Source organism: Protopterus annectens, chromosome 5.part0 (assembly GCF_019279795.1).
Source record: "Protopterus annectens isolate FY-2018-M chromosome 5.part0, PAN1.0, whole genome shotgun sequence".
Taxonomy (NCBI): domain Eukaryota; kingdom Metazoa; phylum Chordata; order Ceratodontiformes; family Protopteridae; genus Protopterus; species Protopterus annectens.
Genome location: NC_056735.1, coordinates 828,129,140 through 828,151,811, shown reverse-complemented (window position 1 = coordinate 828,151,811; position 22,672 = coordinate 828,129,140). Strand labels below are relative to the sequence as shown.

General features: G+C 36.9%; 1 protein-coding gene across 1 annotated transcript in view; it reads right to left on the bottom strand.

Annotated features, from left to right (window-relative positions):
- Positions 1-22,672, bottom strand: part of LOC122802225 (coagulation factor VII-like) — a 794,227-nt gene that overhangs the window by 677,301 nt on the left and 94,254 nt on the right. The window contains exon 2 of the mRNA XM_044071885.1: positions 10,282-10,442. Coding sequence (XP_043927820.1) covers positions 10,282-10,442 — 161 coding nt within the window. The remainder of the gene's footprint in view (positions 1-10,281; positions 10,443-22,672) is intronic.

The window sequence follows — 22,672 nt, the reverse complement described above, 5'->3', positions numbered from 1 at the left end:
CACTAGCAAAATCTCTTTTTCCTAGGAAGACAGAACAAATTTCTATTCAGAAGCAACCAAAGTATCTTGTTCTGTTATTCTATTAAACCATTATAAAAAAATAGTAGCTGATATAAATTTATTATAGAAAATGAAACACTTAGGCTGGTATTCATAGGCACTTGCACAAAGACAATATAGGGGTATTCCTGATGTTTAAAATGAGAGCAGCAAAGGCAAGATTCATAGAGGCCATTTACACTAATGAAAAGTCCTTAAAAATACTGATATGCAAATGAGAAATGCTGAAAAGCATAGTATGCTAATGAGGAAGTTTTGCAGTTCATAGTCCGACATCCTTGCAGTACTCACATCCATTGTTAAAAGCGATGCTTCGCCTTTGATATTGGAAATGCAATCTCAGAACTTGTTTGTCCAAGTATGCACAAGCACTTCCATAACACACAAATGAATTATTTCTCCCAGCAACCAGTTCATTAGTTTGTATTAAGTATGCAGAAACACTAATATGACATGATAAATTATTTTCCCCAGCGATCACTTCAGCAGTCTGACTATGTATTCACAAGCACTTCTGTGATACAATAAATTAATTATTTCCCCAAGTGACCTCTTTGGGAGTATGTCCGTGTATGCACAAGCACCAAAATGAAACATTTCCCCAAGGGACCCTTTCAGGAGTGTGTCCAGGTATCCACAAGCAGCAAAATGAAACATTCACCCAAGCAACCCCTTCAGTAACATTTCCTAGTATGCACAATTACTAAAATGAAACATTTCCCCAAAGTGACCCTTTCAGTAAAATGTCAAAGTATGCACATGCATCAAAATAAACATTCACCTAAGCAACCCCTTCAGTAACATGTTCTAGTAGGAACAAGCACCAAAATGAAATATTCACACAAGTAACTCTTTCAGTAAAATGTCCAGGTTATGCACGAGCCTTAAAATGAAACATTTACCCAAGTGACGCCTTCAGTAAAAATGACCAGGTATGTGTAAGCATCAACTGATCTTCCCTCACATCTCCATATTCTCCCAGAAAACTTTTGTTTATGGATGTAGGTTCAGGACTATTTACATGCTTAGCATGCAGATGAGCTCATTATTGAGTCATGCGTATGAGTCAAACTCAGACACATACTTGGAAAACCCCTTAACTGCATAGTAGCTGTCCACCTATCACTTTTGCATTAAGCATGTATGCTTTTGCAATAGGAGAATGTTTACAGAAGCTATTTCATATCTTTATATGCATGCTGACAGTCTAGGATTTGCATATCCACATAGCGCCGTTCATTGTGGGTCATCGCTATGAAAATGAGAACCCATTGGCTGTGAATACCATCCTTAGAAAAGCATAGAATACTGCACTGTAAAGTTTATCTCAATAAGGTTACATAGTGATAACGTGGAGGCATAACAGAATAATTTAGAGACAAAATTAAGGCTGGCTTGCTATTTGCAGACTAAACAGGGTGAAAACTGCTTGGAGAATATACTGCGTTATTAATTTTGATACATACAGCTGAAAAATTCTCTATTCAATATGTGCACATAGGTCAAACCAATGGATTGTGTATGCATTATGTAGATTTCTGATGGGATGCTTTCAAGCACATTCAGTATGATGAAGCAATGGATGTTATTTCATCTTTATATCTAAGTAGAGCTCTTGACACCAGAAAATAAATTAAAACATCTGAACTATAAAGAAAGAAAACAACAAAAGCTATGGTACAGTTTGAAGCTATAGATATAAAATAGGTCTACAAACTAGATCAAGGGTAAACACTAAAATCAATTGATAAAATATCTTACCGTTTGTTGCAGAACAAACCAAACAAAAATATGCTAGGAAAATATGCCCCAAAACTTGAAATAACTTTTTAAAAATGTAATTGAATTAGTTACTTGGGCAAGTGAAATGATCTATTTATGAACATTTTCAAACACAACATGGGTTAAAAATGCAAGGATAAATGCAATGCATGTGAACATAGTGCAAGCAAACACCCCTCAGACAGTACTGGGAGTTCAGGACTGAATTAGAGTCCTGTGCAACAGAGAAATCTTAACCAGCAAGTCAGCATGCCACATGTCCATCAAAAACATTCATGGAAGAAAACAAATTCAGATACAAACAAAACTGTAATACTAAGATAAAAAGTACATAGGATACTTTTAACAGTTTTAAAATGTCTTCTTCCCCTTCTAAAATAGCAATTTAATCTCTTGCAAACAATCAAACCAGTGAGAAACATAAGCGTAACCATCACACAAGCAAGCATGAATAAGCAACCAAATTCACCTCTCTCACTAACTGCCGTCATAGGACACCTGCTGTGAACAAGTCAAAGTTGAAAACTGTATTTGTTACTCATACTATTCAAGCTATGTTATGCAGTCAGAGCTAATTTCTCTTCCAATAAGAATAAAATAACCATTTGTTGCTGCATATTGGCTAATTTCATCCAAAAATGCAGATTTTGTTGTATTTCTTGGAATTAACTTTCTGTTGATATTTTAATAACAGCAACTGTCTCCTAAAAATATTATTTTGTAGTCTGAGATGTTGCTTAGTCAATCAGATAGCCTTCTTTGGAGGCTGTTTTAGACGTAGTACATAATTAAGCAATATATCATCTTAATGTGTGGATAAGCAGGGTTTATCCACCACTGTTAGTATTTTAGTAGCAGCAGTATATGTCAAATCTTTGCTTCTTTTCTATGACTTTTTGATGACATGACTGTCTGTGAAATGGCTTACTTTTGCACTGTGTATAGATATGTTCATATAAATGAAAATGCTGTCAAAGTATATCGGTTTAATGCTGTTGCTACTATTTAGTGTATGGTAGAGGTAGATTATGATCTTTGGGTTGTGAAATACTTGCTAAAACCTTCCTTAATTAATAAAAAAATTACTGAACTCCTGAGACAAAGACTACAACTACTCAGTGGATTTTTCTGACTGATACAGGATCCACTATGGCACAGTCAATACAGTTCCCAATCATCACCTACATTTTAGAACATGAATGACTTCATACTATATATTTATCAGCAAGACAGAGTGCATACTAGCAATGGTAAAAATGTGTAGCAAATACATTAAAAAAATAAAAGCTGAAAAAAAGAATGCTCCCTGCAAAAAATAACAGTACTGTACAGAACTCTAAGTTGTAGGAAGCTAGAGCCAGTACATTATTTATTATTATATACTAAAGCTCCTCAACAAGAATCAACTTCAGCTTTATGCTTTTTATCTGCAAAAAAAAAAATTCTCGACACTTTATTGCTTTATAGAACAAATCACTTTCGCTACTTATGTAGCTTGCGAGAATCAGTGGTCTCCAAGACTTTTTTTACCACCTCCAGTCTGACTCCTAACAATCAAGGCTCCTCCCCATCACTCCACTGACCCATTCATGCCCTGTGGCTTAAGACCCCCTATGGCTTTTTCCTTGCCCTTTTTGCAAGAGATGAGCACAAGGAGTGGGAGACCTCTGCAGTGGGATTTAGGGAGTATGGTGGCCCAATCTTACCTTCTGTTTGTCCAGCAAAGAGTCTGAAGTTGTTCTTGCAATTGGAAGTGAATGGGATTGTCACTTGTTTATATCAGTGATATAAGACCACTGGTGCCTCACCCTTTGAGGTAAATGCCTCTGTTGGTTTTCCTGTCTCTACCAGAAGTGTAAGTATAGCGTGTATTCCTTGACATGTACAACTCCACCTGTAGCCTAAAAGACATAGGTGGGTACAGCCAGTTCATTCTTCTCCAGTCTCCATGCAGCTTCAGGCAGCTTATCCATTTCCAGGATTATTAATTATTAGTAGGTTAGTGATGTAATCATAGGGTTCTGTTAATATACAACACAAAGAGGACATTGACTTTCCTATTTGAAAGTAACTGGTGTTATGAAATATGAACAATGGTATTAAAGATTCTTGGCAAACGCACACACCAATAGTTAAAAAAATACAACTTGAAGAACAAAACACGAAAACGCAAACTGGTAAATCCACAAAAAAGACGTAGAGGTTCCCAAACAAAACTCCTTTTATTCACAAATGAATAGTAAGCGCTTTCACCGGCTGCAATACGCCAGCTTCTTCAGACCAAATACAAACAAATCCAAAACAGTCCCCACTTGTTTTATATACAATTCTACATACTTAATGAGCATACTAATTGATTAATGACCTTAAAAATTATCCAATTAAGAACTTAAAAAAACATTACTTAAACGGCATTATTTAAAAAGACATTAAATAAACCAACTTACTAAGCCGAGTTATTAATTCATAGATTCATAGATTCATAGATTAGTACTAAGCTAACTGCCCTTGCGGGCCATTGTAAGCCTAGCCAATTATCTCTTGTGAGACTCAAACCCTGCACCTTGTGTTTGTAAGGCAAATACCTTAACCATTAGGCCACCCGCCCTGATGATGAATATATATAATGCAAGCTGAATATAACACATATCATATTATCCATTTTAACTAAATTTGAAAATACAACATATTTTATAAAAACTTGTATGTAATACATTTGATTGTTTATACATATAAGAAATTTTTTTTAACTTCCAAAATATAACCTAATAAATGTAAATAAATAAATAAAAACTAGATACCATATGTGTGCCCTTAAAATTTTTTTTTTTTTTTTTTTTTTTTTTTTTTACTCCTAGGCAATTATCTAGCTTTTACTAGCTTTTACTGTTTAACCATTATTCAGATGCTAGAGTTCGTATCTGCCACTCCAGCATACATGTTTCCTGGGCTCAATGAACAATTATCCATTAAATGCCTTCTTAAAATGAAAGCCCTAAATAGATGAATTTATAGTAGGTAAAAAAGTTTTTCATCTGAATAATGGTTAAACAGTAAAAGCTAGATAATTGCCTAGGAGTAAAAAAAAAAATTTTTTTTAAGGGCACACATATGGTATCTAGTTTTTATTTATTTATTTACATTTATTAGGTTATATTTTGGAAGTTAAAAACATTTTCTTATATGTATAAACAATCAAATGTATTACATACAAGTTTTTATACAATATCTTGTATTTTCAAATTTAGTTAAAATGGATAATATGATATGTGTTATATTCAGCTTGCATTATATGTATTCATCATTAATAACTCGGCTTTGTAAGTTGGTTTATTTAATGTCTTTTTAAATAATGCCATTTAAGTAATGTTTTTTTAAGTTCTTAATTGGATAATTTTTAAGGTCATTAATCAATTAGTATGCTCATTAAGTATGTAGAATTGTATATAAAACAAGTGGGGACTGTTTTGGATTTGTTTGGATTTGGTCTGAAGAAGCTGGCGTATTGCAGCCGGTGAAAGCACTTACCATTCATTTGTGAATAAAAGGAGTTTTGTTTGGGAACCTCTACGCCTTTTTTGTGGATTTAAAAAAATACAAACCAGCAATTAGCGAAACTATATGTCTTCAGCAAATGCCTATGGAATAAAGCTATGGTCTTATAGAAGAAACGTTATTAATAGTTAATATGGCTGCATGTCAATATCATTCCAGCAAGCAAACCCAGAAATTTTTTCTGAATCACTCTTCACAAAAGAGTCACAAATCTGTTTCAGATTTCCAAGATAGAATCTAGGACTATATGACTCTGAGAATGTTAGATCACTTTAGAAGGAAGACATTTATATTTGCGATGTGACTGTTTATGGGTGACTGTGACAAAGACTGCATGTAAAGTACACATAACCACTGTTATTAATGTTATTTTTGTGATGACCTAGTTTTTTTAATGCCTATTAGAACTGCTCTCCAGGTTACCCTAAAAGGTGAACCTTTAACTCATGGAGCTAAGCTATCCTACAGAGATAAGTAAATAAATAAATAAAGATATGTTCCCACATATAACAGGACAGAAAAAAAAAATCACAAACTATTTAACAGCATTCATTCATGGTGCTCACAACACAGCATCTAATAACATTTTACCTTTTAAAGGATATTACCTAACAAATATCATGATGCTTCAAAACTAGGGAATGGTCCTTCAGTAACTTAATTCCATAACCAAGGAGTAACCTTCAAGTGAGCCTTAAAATCCTTACAACCTGCACTTCATTTATAAGTCAGCAAATCAAACAATGTAAACATGAAAACAAATGCACACTTGGACAAGCATAAAAACTGACCCTACCTCCCTGCACTGTTATTTACTATACCAATAATGACAAAGACACATAGACACATCCATGTATCTACTATGATGGTACCAGTCTTTATCAGGCCATTAGATAAACATAGTACACTGTCCTTCCATCTAATTTGCTGCATTGCCTAGAATTCCACCCTTACTTTGCTACATAGTGCTTTATAATTTGCTAAATTGTCCACATTGGCTTTTCATTATGAATCCCTTCTACTCATTTTCTTCCAGCAAGTTCCGCTTCCAGCCTACATCTTCAGATAACAGACCTGGTCTTATAGCAAACTGTCTCTTATTATTTAGTCATGTCTGTAAACAAAGCAAGACCAGTCTGTTCTTAAATTAACAGCATTATTCTTATTCCAGATGCTTACCCCCAGAATTCCTAAACAAAACATGTTGATGCAGTGCTACAGCAGTAATCTCAGTATGTAATGAAATTCATAAGTAATACTAAATGGAGTTCCCATCTGCCTCAGCTGTTGGCACCCCAGGTGGATGTTAAAGACTCCATGGAACTCAACAAAAATCTGCACTGGTATTTATTTGATAGAACCAAGAACTGATTAAAAAAATCTTTTCCGAATTCTTCTGCTGCTAATGCTGAATGCCTAACAATTATGTTTTGTACGTCATTATAACTCTATGTTCTCTACAACACTAACTCATGCAAATATTTGCTCAATTTTATTAGCTGTCTTCTTTCACCTTTAATCATGATGATCAAATGTTCCTCTCTTCTGGGTCTTCAAATTATTGCTTACTCAAGAGATGAGATCCCTGCATGGATCTATGTCAGAAGATGGAACGACCATATTATTAAAACTGAGAAGATTGAATCTCGGATCATCGAACCAGCTTCAAAGCCAGCATCACAACAAATAGTGTTTTGGAAGGGGGGAAGCCTTCCTGCAGCCTCCTCATACCAACTCCATGATCTGAAGGCAGCATCACTGTTTTTTTGTGATGCTGGCTTCCAGAGGAGAAGCTGATTTGACATTCCTAGATTCAATCTTCTCAGTTTCCAAAATCTGGTCATTTGATCTGCTGACATAGACCTCCTACACACCATTCATTTATTTTGGGGTCGGAGCAAAGTCTGGAGAATGGTGCCAGGATCTGTAAGGGTAGAGGGGGACTGTATCTTAAATACCTATTCCTACTGTGTAAGCCCCATTATCAGCCACAGGGCTTGATCTACAATGGGCATCTGCAAGAACACATTGCTCACTCTCACAGGCAATGTAAGCATCATGACTGTCTTTGCTCCCTTTGAAGCCACTGGTCTCATGTGGTCTCCAGAGACCACTGGGTACAGTACTATGGTGTCTTGTGACTTAGGCATGTCCCTCACCCCATCAAGCTGTTTCAGTCTTCCCCTCCCCCTGTCAGCTCCTACATGTACCTGGGCTGCTATCTGAACCCAGGTTGCCTGGGTTGCAGTCAGAGCTTTATCCCTTTATGCCAACAGAGCTGGCATACTTGCTCTAAATTATTGTGTTGAGTGCCCAGTCATCTCAACATGTTCCAAAGATGAAAGACTTGCAACTTATCTCCTTGTATTTCCATTAAAAAATTACCATTTTGGCTTGGATATTCAAAAATATGCAATCAAGCAAATAATACAAATGATCTCACTCATTAGGAATGTTTCTGGATCCGGGTAGTTTTTCTATATCTAGTACCCAAAGATGAAGGAAGCCCTGTATATCTTAATCCATTTGTTGTTTAAGAACAGATTTACTATGATATATTCTTAAAACCTAGGATCATGCCTTCAAATGGCAGTCTGTTGCATAGTTCTCAACTGGCCCTGATTGTGCAAAACATCCCTGATTTTGTTTTATATTTTTCCTCATAAATTTTGTTTATTTCTGAAAAATTATTGAGGAGCGCAATTAATAAATTATGACACACATTTGGCTATCAGACTTCATATATCTCAGAAAATTTATCCTAATTCAAAATTTCTTAGTATACGACAGCAGTATTTAAAGTATGTCCCTGATTTTGAGCCTTTGTCCTCCATTATTCTCATAGGTTCATAGGTTCATAGGTTCATACTAGGCTATCTGCCCTGGGGCATTTATAAGCCTAGCCTGATTTTGTTTGGCTTACGCCACCCCTTGATTTGAGTATACTGTGCCCTTTTTAAAGTTTAGTTTACTGTGCCTCTGTCTAATAGTGACACGGAAGTAATCCCTGGGACAAACTTACGATCCCCCATCCACTCATCAAGATTCTTCTTGAAGAGAGTCAGTGAGGTGCTCTGCCTAACATGAATTGGAATTCTATTCCAGAGTGAAGGGAGCCTCTGGGTTATGAATCTGTCCCTCCAGCATGTTCTATTTATTTCTGTGCTGAGGTTCAAGTCCCTCGAGCGCGTGGCTCTAAGGGATTTAGATTTACTGAGGTGGAGCATGTCCATTAATTCTGGGTTGGACATAGCTTTATATGTCAGGCATAGATCGCCTCGAAGTAGGCAGTATGCAACTGAGTAGAGCTGGAGTTTTTTAACCGAGCAGCATATGGCATCTGTTTGAGTCCCTTGATCCTCTCGATGAGGTACTTTTGGGATCTTTCTAATTGCTGCAGGTGTCGGGTAAGGTACATCCCAAAGGGGGCATTGTATTCTATGATGGGCCTGATGAGGGATGAATAAAGGGGCACGATTACCTCACTTGATCTAGATGTGAATCCTTTCATGATGAGGTGGGCTATGTAGAAGGTCTTTCTAACCACTTTGGCAATGTGGTTGTCAAAGGAGAGATTGCTATCAACTTGGGACCCCAGATCCCTAATTACTTTCTCTGTACTTAATGGGTTACCACCTATGTGGTAATTTGTGGGCACATTGTTTTTGCCAAAGGGTATGACTATACACTTTTTGGCATTTAGCTTTAGACCATGGCTCTGGCACCAGTTATCCGTCTCTCTCTCTCTCTCTCAATATTTTTTTTTACTTTTTCCAGATTTCTTTAGCTAAGAAATTGACAGGTATGCTTTATTGTGTTATTGGAAGTCTTCCACTAATCAGTCTAAGAATCTCAGGTGACTAAAGGCATAGTATTCCAAGTAAATTACAGGATAGGAATTACTGGTGATGGACTTTAGACCTGTGGTTAACTAACAAGTCTATAATCAAAAAATACTTTCAGTTCATCATTCTGGTTGCAGAAAATTCCATCCATATCTTGAAAAGTCTGATGGAGCAGCCTGATGCTATTCTGTCAAAAAGTTTACTTACGATGGTTTATGCTGAGATAAATACCCCTGTCCTCTTGTATGAGTCAGAGGCTAAATATGCTGCCATGATAGCACTGGATTAATATAACATAATTTTAACTTGTATTGCAATCAGACATAAGAACAATGAAAACTGTAATATGCATGTGCAGTGTTCTTGTTGAAGTCTTTTAAACTTCTAACCTTGACTTCTATAAACATGCATTGCAGTACTGAAAGTCATTATTTGCCTTGGTATGTAAATAATTTATATCCAGTAAACATGTAAAATAACTGCCTAACTTTATATAGCTGGTGCTTCTACACTGCAACCGAAAATAAATGTTACTGCTTTTACTGAAGTGACAAGACAATTACTTATAAAAAGCTTCTCTTTGATACTCAGTAAGAAGATCTGCCTAGTTACAAAACTCTTAATGAATAAGCTCTTGAGGACACAGCATTAAGAGCAAAGAGCTCTTTTATTCGGGTATCATCTCATTATGGTAACAGTGCTCACACATCATGATAGCTTGTCATGTTTCCATCTTGCGGCTATTTTAATGAACATTAGGTACCCCAATGCATACCTTATATAACTAAGCATCTTACAATTTATTTCATAAACCAAAATGCAGAAATTAACTATACCATATTTAATAATGTAATTACAAATGCAAGAAAAGTAGGCTGATTGTAAACATAATTCACAAAATGCAAATGGTTTGTAATAATGGGCAGTGTTAAACATGGCTTTGAAAAATATAGGGCAATGTTTGCATTTTCCCTCAAATTATTTGAAACATTTTTGTATTTAAGTTTACTTATATTTTTTTCTGTACAATTTAACTTACGGTTCTTCCATAATCCTTAAATATTTCCCTTGCTTCTTCGAATGAACATTTCTCTTCAATGCATTCTCTCTCCAGTGAACCAGGATAAAGTTCTTCAAACCAGCTGTTAGCTCGCTTCTCTCTTTTTAAGACATTGCTGGCCTCATGTCTTTCCAGGAACACTATAAAAGAAGAAAAAATATTTTGAGACTGTTGGTTCTGCAACAAAGCCATTTATGTCTTTATCTAAAATCCAAACTTAGCAATTTCTCTTCGATGATAAGTGTAGATCAGTGTGTGTGTGTGTGTGTGTGTGTGTGTGTGTGTGTGTGTGTGTGTGTGTGTGTGTGTGTGTGTGTGTGTAAGTATCTTTAAGAAGCTATCCAAGGGCTTGCACAAGTGTATAAACACTGAGCATGTGCAAGTCTGACTGTCCTTTTGTAGTAAGCTGTTGAGATCTGAGTATGCTTGTATGTAAGGTCTGTCTCTTAATCAGTTCATTTACATTTTATGATGCTGCTATCTATCCTGATGCGTTTCTATGTTAAAAAGCATCTAAATGAACTACCCCACCTGATTTGTTTTCTGTACATAGAGGGACGAGCGACATGGTGTCAGAAGAGGCATGGTTAAAATTACTTATAGCCAGTAAGAACTCCAGTTTCTCCACCTTGAATCTAAGAAGCATCTAGCTAATGTTGGAGGAATATAGAGGAGTGGATCATCCCTACTGCATGTATAATTTGCAAAACAGATCAGAAACAAATTTCAGATATTAAAACTTGCTCAAATAAGTTCTCATTTGCAAAATATAAAACGAAGTCTACAGAACGCTTGAAACAATATTTAAATAAATTGAAATGTCCAATATTGATAGAAATATTTAAACTACTGTGGAAAATGTTTGAAATAAAGTTCGAATTGCATAAACAAATAAAAAGAAATGACTGCATTTTCACACAGCACGTATTTTTCGTATTAAATAAGGCTATCCGAGTTATAAGAAGTGTACGAAGTGTTCGCATGTTTGTGCAGTATTACAGTACAATTATTTTGCAAAATACAGCCTTTTCAGTGGATATTTTGCAAAGTACAGTGTTTCAAAAAGTATTCGCTGTGGTGACCTCTAACCGGGAAAAGCCAAAAGAAGAAGAAGAAGAAGTGTTTCAAAAAGTTTATTGTACATTTGAATGTTATTACAAGCATACAGAGAAGCTTGTTCATATATAATTACAAGGGCCATATTTTCAGTGTGTTTGTGCATACTTTGTTGGCACGGCAGACGGATTTCCAAGACAAGGTCCACTTGTGTTTAATATTAATATTGCAGAGAAATGGAGAATGTTTGATTAAGAGTACAACATTTTCATACAGGCTGCATTTTCTGATAAAGATGACCAGACAAAGGCATTTATTCTGCTTACTTTAGCTGGATCAGAAGCCAGAAAAAGGGAATGCTCATCTGTGTATGCACCAGCTGTCTATGCAGGAGAGGGTGAAACTATGACGTTTTACCAGCTAAGTCAAGGGAGGACCCCGATTGCTTAAAATGTAAATTTAGAGAAATGTGTAAGCTCCAGACAAACATTACAATGGAAAGACACTTGTTTTACACAAGAGATCAAAAGCCTAGTGAAACCTTTGCAGCATATATAACTGACTTGAGAGACAAAGCTAAAATGTGCAGATCTGGTGATTTAAGGGTTGAGTTGATAAAAGACAGACTAATGTGTGGTATTAAAGATGATGCTGTGAGAAAGATTTTGCTTCATGGCAGTGATTTAACTTTGAATAAGGCCATTGAGATTTGTCAGATATATGAGCTCACACAAAAGCACAGAAATAATGCTTACTAATGAGAACTGCATGCCTCCAGCAACTTCTAAAGCTCACATTGACAGCATGTAGCATGTGGTTAAAAAAACAGACCCAAGCACATGGCAGTAACTGTAGTCCCCATAGCACTCACTGGCAAACCCCAGAGCTTTCTAGCAAATTCTTGAGTTTGCAGTCTCACTGAAGCATAAGAGTGAGTCAACAAACTCAAAGCATGGGCCCCAACCTAGTTTCATTTTTAATAATTTAATTTCATAATTGTGATGGAAATCATGAATCTAAAAGGGAAAAGTGCTCAGTTTTTGGTCAACAATGCCACAAATATAATAAATGGAATCATTTCAAAAGGTTTGGTAAATCAGAAAGCATATATTATTTTATTAAAAGGGAACATTTCAAACCATCTGACTGTGGAAATTCTGGGCTACTCATGACATGAGTTAAGTCCCATTCTTCATCAAATCTTTTGAACTGTTGGCTTGTAAACTGTGTGCCATTGTCAGAAATACTTTGTGCAGACTACCATGAACTGCAATGACATTTCATCTTGGTGATGACAGTACTGGATGCTAGATTAGGAATTAGGTCAATCTTGAACCAATTTGATTAAGAGTCTACTAACACCAAATAATGTTAACCATTCCACTCGAAAATGTCAATGGCTACTGTTGTAAATGTGATGAAAATTATGAATCTAAAAGGGAAAAGTGCTTAGTTTTTGGTCAACAATGCCACAAATGTAATAAATGGAATCATTTCAAGAGGTTTTGTAAATGAAAAGGCATACATTATTTTATTAAATGGGAACATTTCAAGAAACGAGTTGATCAATTAGAAAGCTGTTACCCTACTTTTCATGTTGATGGTGTGTCAGTGCTTAGTGAAACAGTCAATGGAGTAGATTTATGGGCAAAGAATGAAGTTTTTTTACTGTTCAGCTAAATGGAAGACCATTAGAGCTCAAAGTTGACACAGGTTCTAAGCGCAATGTTATATCAGCAGAAACATTTGCTAGAGTATGTCATGGTGAAAGGCTTGATTTGGCAAAGTGTGCAAAGCTTGTTGCTTATGGTGGTGAAGAAATTCAAACCAAAGGCTCAATAATGCTTTCATGTTACTCTGCTGGGAGAAGCTACGACTTATTATTTTATGCGGTCAAGAGGCATGTCCAGTCATTATTAGGGCTCAGAGACAGTTTGAAAATGGGACTGTTTTCATTTAATAAGGAAGTCCATCGTGTTAGCTTAAAAGACCCCTATTCTTATTTCACCCAACCTATTGTTTCTTCTTATGCTGACCTTTTCAAAGACAAACTAGGCAAGCTTCCAGTTGTGTACTCCATGAAGTTAGACCCAGATGAAAGCCCAGTTATCAGACCACCTCGTAGAGTTCCAGTAGCCATTCAGGACAGAGTCAAAGCCGAGCTAGACAAAATGGTGTGACAAGGTGTAATTTGTCCAGTAGGAGAACCAACCAAATGGGTATCTTCCATGGTAGTAGCTCTTAAGAAAAGCTCAGATGACATCAAAATATGTATTGATCCACAAGATTTGAGCAAGGCACTGAAAAGACCACATCATCCAATGTGTACAGTTGAAGAAGTCACTGCTTTTATGCTAAATACCACTGTTTTTTCTGTGTTAGATGCAAAGAGTTCATTTTGGCAAAATTTGCTTGACAAGAAATCTTTGTTGTTAAATACTTCCAGTACTCCGTTTGGAAGGTACAGATTTCTGAGAATGCTATTTGGGATAAATTTTGCAAGTGAAGTCCTTTTATGTGCAATGCAGTGATTTTTTTTTTTTCTGGGTACTCCTGTGCTATTATAGAAGACGACATGCTGCTTGGAGGTAATGGTGAAGCTGAGCATGAGAGAAACCTCAGAAAATTTCTGTAAAGGGCATGTCAAGTGAATCTTAAGCTGAATCCTCACAAATGCAAATTCAGGCTACATGAAATCACTTATTTTGATCATTTATTTACCAGTTCAGGTTTACAACCAATCCCTTCTAAGCAAACAGCCATTCTTGAGATGCTAGCTCCAGACAATGTTCAAGCCCTGCACCATTTTCTTGGCATGGTCAACTATCTAGGCAAGTTAATTTCAGACTTGAGTCAAACATCAGCACCACTCAGAGAGCTAACACATAAAGATCTATCTTGGTCATGGTTAGAATACCAGAGAGCAGTTGATGTCTTGAAACAGTGAATTGCCAATCCACCAATTCTCAGATAATATGATGTTCACAAGTCATTTACTCTTTCATGTGATACTTCTAAATTTGGTCTTGGTGCAGTCATTCTACAAGAAGATCAACCTATTGTCTATGCATCCAGGGCTCTTAGCCAAAATGAAATGCAGTATGCCAGAAAGAGAAAGAACTTTTGGCAATTGAGTTTGCATGTTCCAAGTTAAATGATTATGTTTATGGTAGACCTATCCAGATCAAAACAGACCATCAACCTCTAGTTACTATTTTGAGTAAACCTATGCACACAGCTCCAGCCAGATTGCAATGCATGATGCTGAAATTGCAAAAGTATAATTTCAATCCTGTCTACACAAAAGGCAAACTTCTTTATCTTGCAGACACATTATCCAGATCACCCAGAACAACCACTGAACACCATGGAAATGAGCAACTTGATTTTGAAGTCATGGAAGTGAGAATTTTTTCTTCCACACATCTTGATGAGCTGAGAAATCACACCGCCACAGATTCAGTTTTACAGAAGCTCAACTCTTTTATCAAACATGGGTGGCTGTCAAAGCAATCTAGGTTACCTTAAGAAGTGCAGCCTTATTTTCCATACAGAGAAGATATTTTGTTTGACAATGGTATCATCATGAAAGGTCTTAAAGTTATTGTTCCAAAGTCCTTGCAACAAGAATACATTACTATTTTGCATCAAGGTCACCCAGGTGCAGACTCTAGCAAAAGAAGGTTGAGAGGACTAGTATTTTGGCCCTCTATGTCACAAGATATTGAGAGAGTGCTATCATCTTGTCCTGTGTGTAACAGTACTAAGTCACATCAATAGAAAGAACTACTTCAGCTAAACCAGATTCCTGAACTACCTGGGTCGACAGTAGCCACTGACATTTTTGAGTGGAATGGTCAACATTATTTGGTGTTAGTAGAATTTTACACAAACTGCTTTGAGATTGACCTACTTCCTAATCTAGCATCCAATACTGTCATCACCAAGATGAAACGTTATTTTGCAGTTCATGGTAGTCTGCACAAAGTTATTTCTGACAATGGCACACAGTTTACAAGCCAACGGTTCAAAAGATTTGTCAAAGAGTGGGACTTTACTCATGTCACGAGTATCTCAGTTTATCTGCAGTCAAATGATTTGGCAGAATGCACAGTTCAAAGTGCAAAACAGTTACTAGAGGAGTTGAAACAAGACAATAGTGATGTTTTCTTGAATCTTTTAAATCTTAGAAATATTCCTCGTGATAGACATCTTGGTTCACCTGTCCAGAACAAAAACATAAACTCCAATGCCAATAACAGAAAAAACACCAAAAATTCCAAAATGTCAAGTAATAGGATGAAAAGTTTTAATCCATATAACGCATACGTATGCATCATATGAATTAAAACTTTTCATCCTATTACTTGACTTTTTGGAATTTTTGGTGTTTTTTCACCTGTCCAGAGACTTCTACGAGACAAACCAGAACCACATTATCAATCAGTAGTCAATTGTTACTTCCATGTGTCAAAAACAACAGGTCAGTGAAAACCAGTCTGTTGAAGAAGCATTTAATCCAGAAACCTTATTACGATAAGACCAGCAAACCGCTCAGTCCATTACAAGAGGGAGAAGTGGTGTGAGGATGCAAATATCCAAAGGTTATGATTGGATTGCAGTCATGAAAAATATTTGCTCAGAGCTGAGATTGTTCATTGTGGAATCACAAGGAGTAGAGCTTAGGCAGAATAAAAAACATTTAATGTTGGTATGCGAGCCTATATCACAGAATATATAGCCTGTGAGAAAGACTCTTTATCTCAGAGTGAGTTGTCCAGTGTTCCAGTACCAGAAGAAGTTCCTGAGAGTATTCCCATTCCTGTGATGAATCCCAAAGATCCTGATATGAGTTGTTCACTGAAGACTGTCCCTGTTGCTAAACCCAGTCTTGATTATTATGTTACTAGATCCGGTCATATCTCCAGATCATGTTATAGATATACGGCAACTTGGACATAACCGTTGTGTTTATTTCTAATGTCTGTATTAATGCATGTCTAACTACAATGTCTTTTCTTTATATATGGGCATCTTTTTTAAGAGGAAGGATGTAGATCTGTGAATATGTGTGTATGGTTCCCCTTCATAAGATCGAATTATTGAAAGCTAGAAATTCATAAGCTCGAGCCCAGAATCTCAAGCTTTCAGTAACTCGAAATTGTGCAGGGGAACAAAAACAAAGAAGAAACTATTTCCTAAGGTTTTTGCAGGGGGCAAGCCCCCCTGCACTCCCCACCCCACCCCTACTTAAATATACCAACTCCAAGATCGCACTTCAGTGAGGAGAATGGAAATCTCCCATTTTGTACTATATGCATAAGCGCACAACGGGAGAATTTTCACTCCTCCACTGAAGTCCGGTCACACAACTCGCACATAAAACCAGGAATGATGCAGGGGGACCTAGCTCCCTGCATACACATAAGTATATCTTTGTTTTTTTTACTTTAAACGCTTCCCTTCACAATTTCGAGTTACTGAAAGCTTGAGATTTTGGGCTCAAGCTTATGAATTTTGAGCTTTCAGTAATTCGTTCTTGTGAAGGGGAACCATGTGTATGTACCTTTAAGAAGCTATCCAAGGGTTTGCACAAGTGTATAAATACTGAGCACATGCAAGTCTGACTGCCATTTTGTAGTAAGTTGTTGAGATGTGAGCATGCTTGTATGAAAGGTCTGTCTGTTAGTTTGTTTATATTTTATAATGCTGCTATCCATCCCGATGCGTTTCTGTGTAATAAAGCATCTAAATGAACTACCCCGCCTGCTTCATATTCTGTACGTAGAGGAATGAGTGACCATTAGCATGCCTAGTATGTACTCCTGGGCTGTGACTGAGTACAGAGCTGAAAGTAAATAAAAACAACAGAGTGCATAAAAGCACCAGGCGGCAATTATACTTTTAAATTTTGGTTCATATGACATATAATGCCATTTGAAATGCACAAACTCAAGCGATATCCCAAGGGTATAGGCCAGTAAATAAGCCGACAATAGTTTACGTAAATGTTGTTGCTAATAAAACTCAGTTATCACCTCTACAGTCACCCATGCAGCAGTTATCATGGAAACAGCAGACTTTGTAAAAAAAAGATGTAAATCACTGAGGCATGACATATATACATAGGCTCATAGATTAGTACTAGGCTAATTGCCCTTACAAGCTATTTTAAGCCTAGCCAATTATCTCTTGTGCGACTCAAACCCTGCACTTTGCATTTGTAAGGCAAACACCTTAACCATTAGGCCACCCTCCCAAACAATGCGTTATGAAAAGATACATGTTATGAAGAGAGCAATTCTATTGTTTAGATGTTTTGTGACTTTTACTTCAAAAAGCTTATAATTCAACTACCTAGCAATTTTCTTTAATATATTAAGGAGTGCACTTGTAAATTTGTTTTGACTTTTTTAGTTGTGTAAATGTCAGAATTTACCCACTGCATATACATCTGTATCAGTAAGCAATATTTACAACTAACATGCACAATGTCTGCATGTTTAATGACCATTCATGCCCTCCATAAAGTTTTGACTATCGTTATTTTAACAGTAAAGGGTATTACTTCTTACATACCCTAATTCAGCAGAGTGAATACTCATTTTTCTAGAAAAGCATAAGGCCCAAAAAGAAAATCTCGTTATACAATAATTCCAGAGCAATGAAATGACTATTCCAAGTATGTCAAACAGTTCCAAAAATTTGGCACATTTAAATCACAGAGTTGCAGTCATTCACTACATAACCAAGTACCAAAGAGTTTTAGATGGGTAGACAGAACACGTTATATCCAACATCCCCCCTTGTCATTGAAGACAGACCACTGCATGAGACTGCTTCCACCTCCCACTAATTATAATACATTCTGCATTCATCTAACTTTGAAAGAAATGAATTGAATAAGATGGGCAGCACTGCAGTTCAGGAACTATTGCTTCCGAAACAGAAGATGGAACAAGAGGATACTTTCAAAGTTTAATACATGTTGGATACCTTCAAAGTTTAACACGTTGCTTCTAGCTGATTACTGCTGGAAACAGGAGAAACCAATGACTGCTGCATACAAAAAGGTTTGCATATGGGATGGCTGCAGTAAAACTACAGGAACTGTATTACATCTCAGAATGTGATATAACAATGGTTTAAAAGCTGGTTCAGAAGCAGTACTGGTGTCACACAAGTCATTTTCTTCTTATATGTGTGCTGCTGGTACTCTGGTGTTACAACTCAGAGTCAGTAGTACTTTTTAATCTTCCAGACTGCAGAGCAAGTAATAAAGGAGCTGACATTGGCTACAATGGTGTTTCTCACAAGTGGTCTGTGCCCTTCAGATGCACATTGTCACCAGCAAAAGAGTAACTCAGTCAGCCTTACTGGTAACTATTATGAGAAATGATAGCTTAGTAGCACTACAAAGGAAGTAGACTGGGGAACACACACACACACACACACACACACACACACACACACACACACACACACACACACACACACACACACACACACACACACACACACACACACACACACACATATATACACACACACACACACACACACACACACACACACACACACACACACACACACACACATATGCATATGCATACACACACACACATATGCACACACACACACACACACACACACACACACACACATATGCATACACACACACACACACACACACACACACACACACACACACACACACACACACACACACAATCTGGGATTCATTAATGCCTACTATAAGTATATACTATGTCTACAACATCCTGAGTAAACAGACAGCACAAGAATAACTCACACCTTCTTTATCCTAATTTTAGTTTCCCTACTGATTTTCTTGCAGCTTTAAATATTGAAGGGGATTTATAAAGGTTACCACAAAATGTAGACTACATGTACACTTCATGTAATCTTTCTCAGTGAGTATAAAGCACAAAAAATGTGGTAGGGATGTTCTTGTATACAGAGCATGTACACACAATTTTATTAGTTTTCACAGAAGAAATGTAACCAAAGTGGTCAAGACTAAAAAATACAAGTTGAGTGTTAAATGAAGTGTGGATAACTTAACCTTGCTCTATACCTTCCACTATGTTGTTATTGATAAATGTCTAATAGCACTTTATGTCACACTAAGGGGCATTTATTCAAGGCTGCAGTCATTGTCTTGGTATTTAAGACAATACAGGGATTTTTTGCAGTTTGCAAACAAGATGTTCTTCTCTTTTCACATATCCTTCTGGCTGTGACATGTTTATTTACTCTTCAGTATCTCCATTAAGAAAAATCTTGATATCCAGATGTTTCACAATTATTTTCTATAAATCTGTCACTGTCGTCAGTATTCTAAAAGCATTTTTTTAACAACTGGATCAAAAGTAGCATCATAGTTTTAACCAAATTTTTGTGAATATCCTTTTGCAACTAACTTTGCATTGTACCTACAGACTTTCCCTTCAGAGTCACATTTGGCTTTAAAAATCCATTTACATCCGATTGTATGTTTACTTTGAGGCAGCTCCGAAAATGTTCATGTCTGGAGTTCATTGAGTGATGTCATCTCTTCATCAGCAGCTCTAATCTACATTTGCTTCTCATATGGTGGTAGTTTTTGCATCTCTTCCCATGAACCCAGCTCAGCCTGAACTGCTGTGAGAGCCATATAATACAAACATTTACGGGGAATACCTTTTTTGTTTTATTGATTTTCTGACTGAAGTCATTTGTGGTTCAGCATCTTCTTTATCAGTTTTTGAATTGTCTGCAATAATTTCTATTTCTGTCTAGCTTTGTTCTTGTTTTTCTTGTGACACAGATATAGATTTTTTGGACCTATATTATATGCTTGAAGAGACTTTTCTTTGAACATATAATCATCGACACCTAAAGAGCGAACACTCTAAAGTGTAAATGGCCACATCTGCAAATTTTTTCCTTGGAAGAAAATTCAGAGGGCCGTACACAAAAAAAATGAATTTTAAAACCCTAATCAAGTGGGGGCTTCTCTCACCACACCCCCAGATGTGGGGGGCCCCTGTTTTCAAACTTAGGTCTGCTAAACTCTAACCAGGTCCCTATTAAATAAATACATTTATCAATGTATTTAATTTTGTCTTGATTAGATATTGGGTCAACATGTACTGTGGCCATATAACCAATAGATGGTGGTATTGTTGTGGTTTTTAACTGCATAGTGTTGTTGTATCTTTTGGCTTTTCCCAGTTAGGGGTTGCCACAGCAGAACTCTAGTCCGCTAATGAATGGCAGTAGATTTTTACATACCGAGTTGCCAGCCCTGACACACAACCTTCAACAAAGGCATGCCCATTCACACATGTCTCCACACAGAAGACGCTTTAGCTGAGAATCGAACAGGACAACATCTTACTGGGAGGTAACAACGCTACCACAGCACCACCACCGCAGTATATTTTGACAGCATAGTGAATGCATACAATTTTGTATATATTATACACTAGTTTAGATTTGTTTTTATTACAATGTTATAATCAATAAGCTAAAATTGGGCTGTTTTTAACATGTTTTCAATGGGTTGAATAAAAAGTATTTATTTATATAGAATATTTAATGTTGAAGCTTGGAGTAGTACTAAGTAGTTGTATTTTTAACCTAGACAATTAAGGGTGCTTGGATATTTATTATTTAATTAACTACTAGAGGTGTAAATGGCTAATTGTTTATTGGTTTACTATATAAGGAATGAAATGCGTTTTAATGGTATTTCTGATGAAATCCTGTTTGTATGAGGACGATTACTGTGTTCCAATGTGCTTTGATTTTTCTGGTTCTGGTGATATTAGAGGCACTTTTTACTCTTTTTGCTGTGTTTTTAACTAGATTGTAACCTAGAATAAAATCTGTCAATCTTGCTACCCTGGTGTGTTGGGCCTATAGGGGTGTCACCAGAGTCAGGAAGGAAGGAACCCATATCTACTTCAGCTACATCTGTGGGTGCGCAACATTTGAGGGCTCATCCGGGATTGCCTGTACTGCCTTGGACACCACCCTATTCCCCTCTACATGTGGAAAGCAATTTCAGCAGAAACATGAACCCAGAAGCTGCAGCTTCACTGCCCATAAATACTATAGGGCCTGAAGTTTTGAATGCTTTGGGAAGTATTGGAGAAAAATGCTTAAAGCATATATAGTCATTCACTGGGTTTGGCTACAGCAAATTGCATTTCTTTTCTGGCAAACAACCCACACCTCAAGGAGAAGAAGAGTTTGAATCCTGGATGGATCAGGATTCACAAGCCCTAGAGGAGTGGGATATTCCAGAATCTCAGAAGAAGCAGCAGATAGCTGAATATCTGAAGGGATTAGCTGCGGATACCATATGCAGCCTAAGGATGGTAAGCAAGATTGCATGGCCAAGGACTATTTAGGAGTACTGCAGGATGTGTTTAGAAGGACCGAGAGGGCTGCTGACCAACTGTATCAGTTTGAACATACATACCAAGACGTTGGTACAAAACTATCTGATTACATTAAGTGATTAGATAAAATGCTCCACCAGATCATCCTAAAGAAGGGGTGGATCCGAAAGTAGCTGACCAAGTACGGATCGGACAAATTTTACAGGAAGCTCAAGCTATGGACCATATTGTGTGGAAAATGAGGATGAGAAATAGGGAAAAGATGCTAACTTATTCTGAGTTGGTTAAAGAGGTGAAGGAAGAGGAAGCACTGTTGGAAGCCAAATCTTAGTGTTCAACAGCAACTAAAACAGTGAGTAAACACCAGCAAGAGCCTATAGCCATGCACACTACTCAAACAGGAGTCATGGTCCAGAGTGTGCACAATGTGGAGGTGTCACAGTTGCAGATGCAGATGTCTTTCCTGACCGACGCCATAGCTAAAGTCACCAAGACAGTTGCAGAATTGCAGAATGCCATGATAACTTTAGCTGAAGAGAGGATTACATCTGCTAGAACCTCCATGAAAGGACTCAGGAAAGAACTGAATCAGCCCATGTTCAGTGTTTCTACTGGATTTTGTTTTCACTGTGGGGATTCAGGGCAGATAAAGTGACAGTGTCCTAATGCAGAGACCTTGAAAAAAGTGAATGAACTATTATTGGCTAGTGCAATGCAGGGAAACATCAAAGAGCCTTAGTGAAGGAGCCAGCTGAGTGGCCAGTTACAAAGAGCTCCATAGAATCTAACATCAAGAGACAGCATCCTGGATCTCCTTTCCACACAAACTCTTGCAATAGGAGAGAGAAACTGCCTACTATACACACTTCTAGCTTATCTGAGGTGAACAACTGAATTGGAAA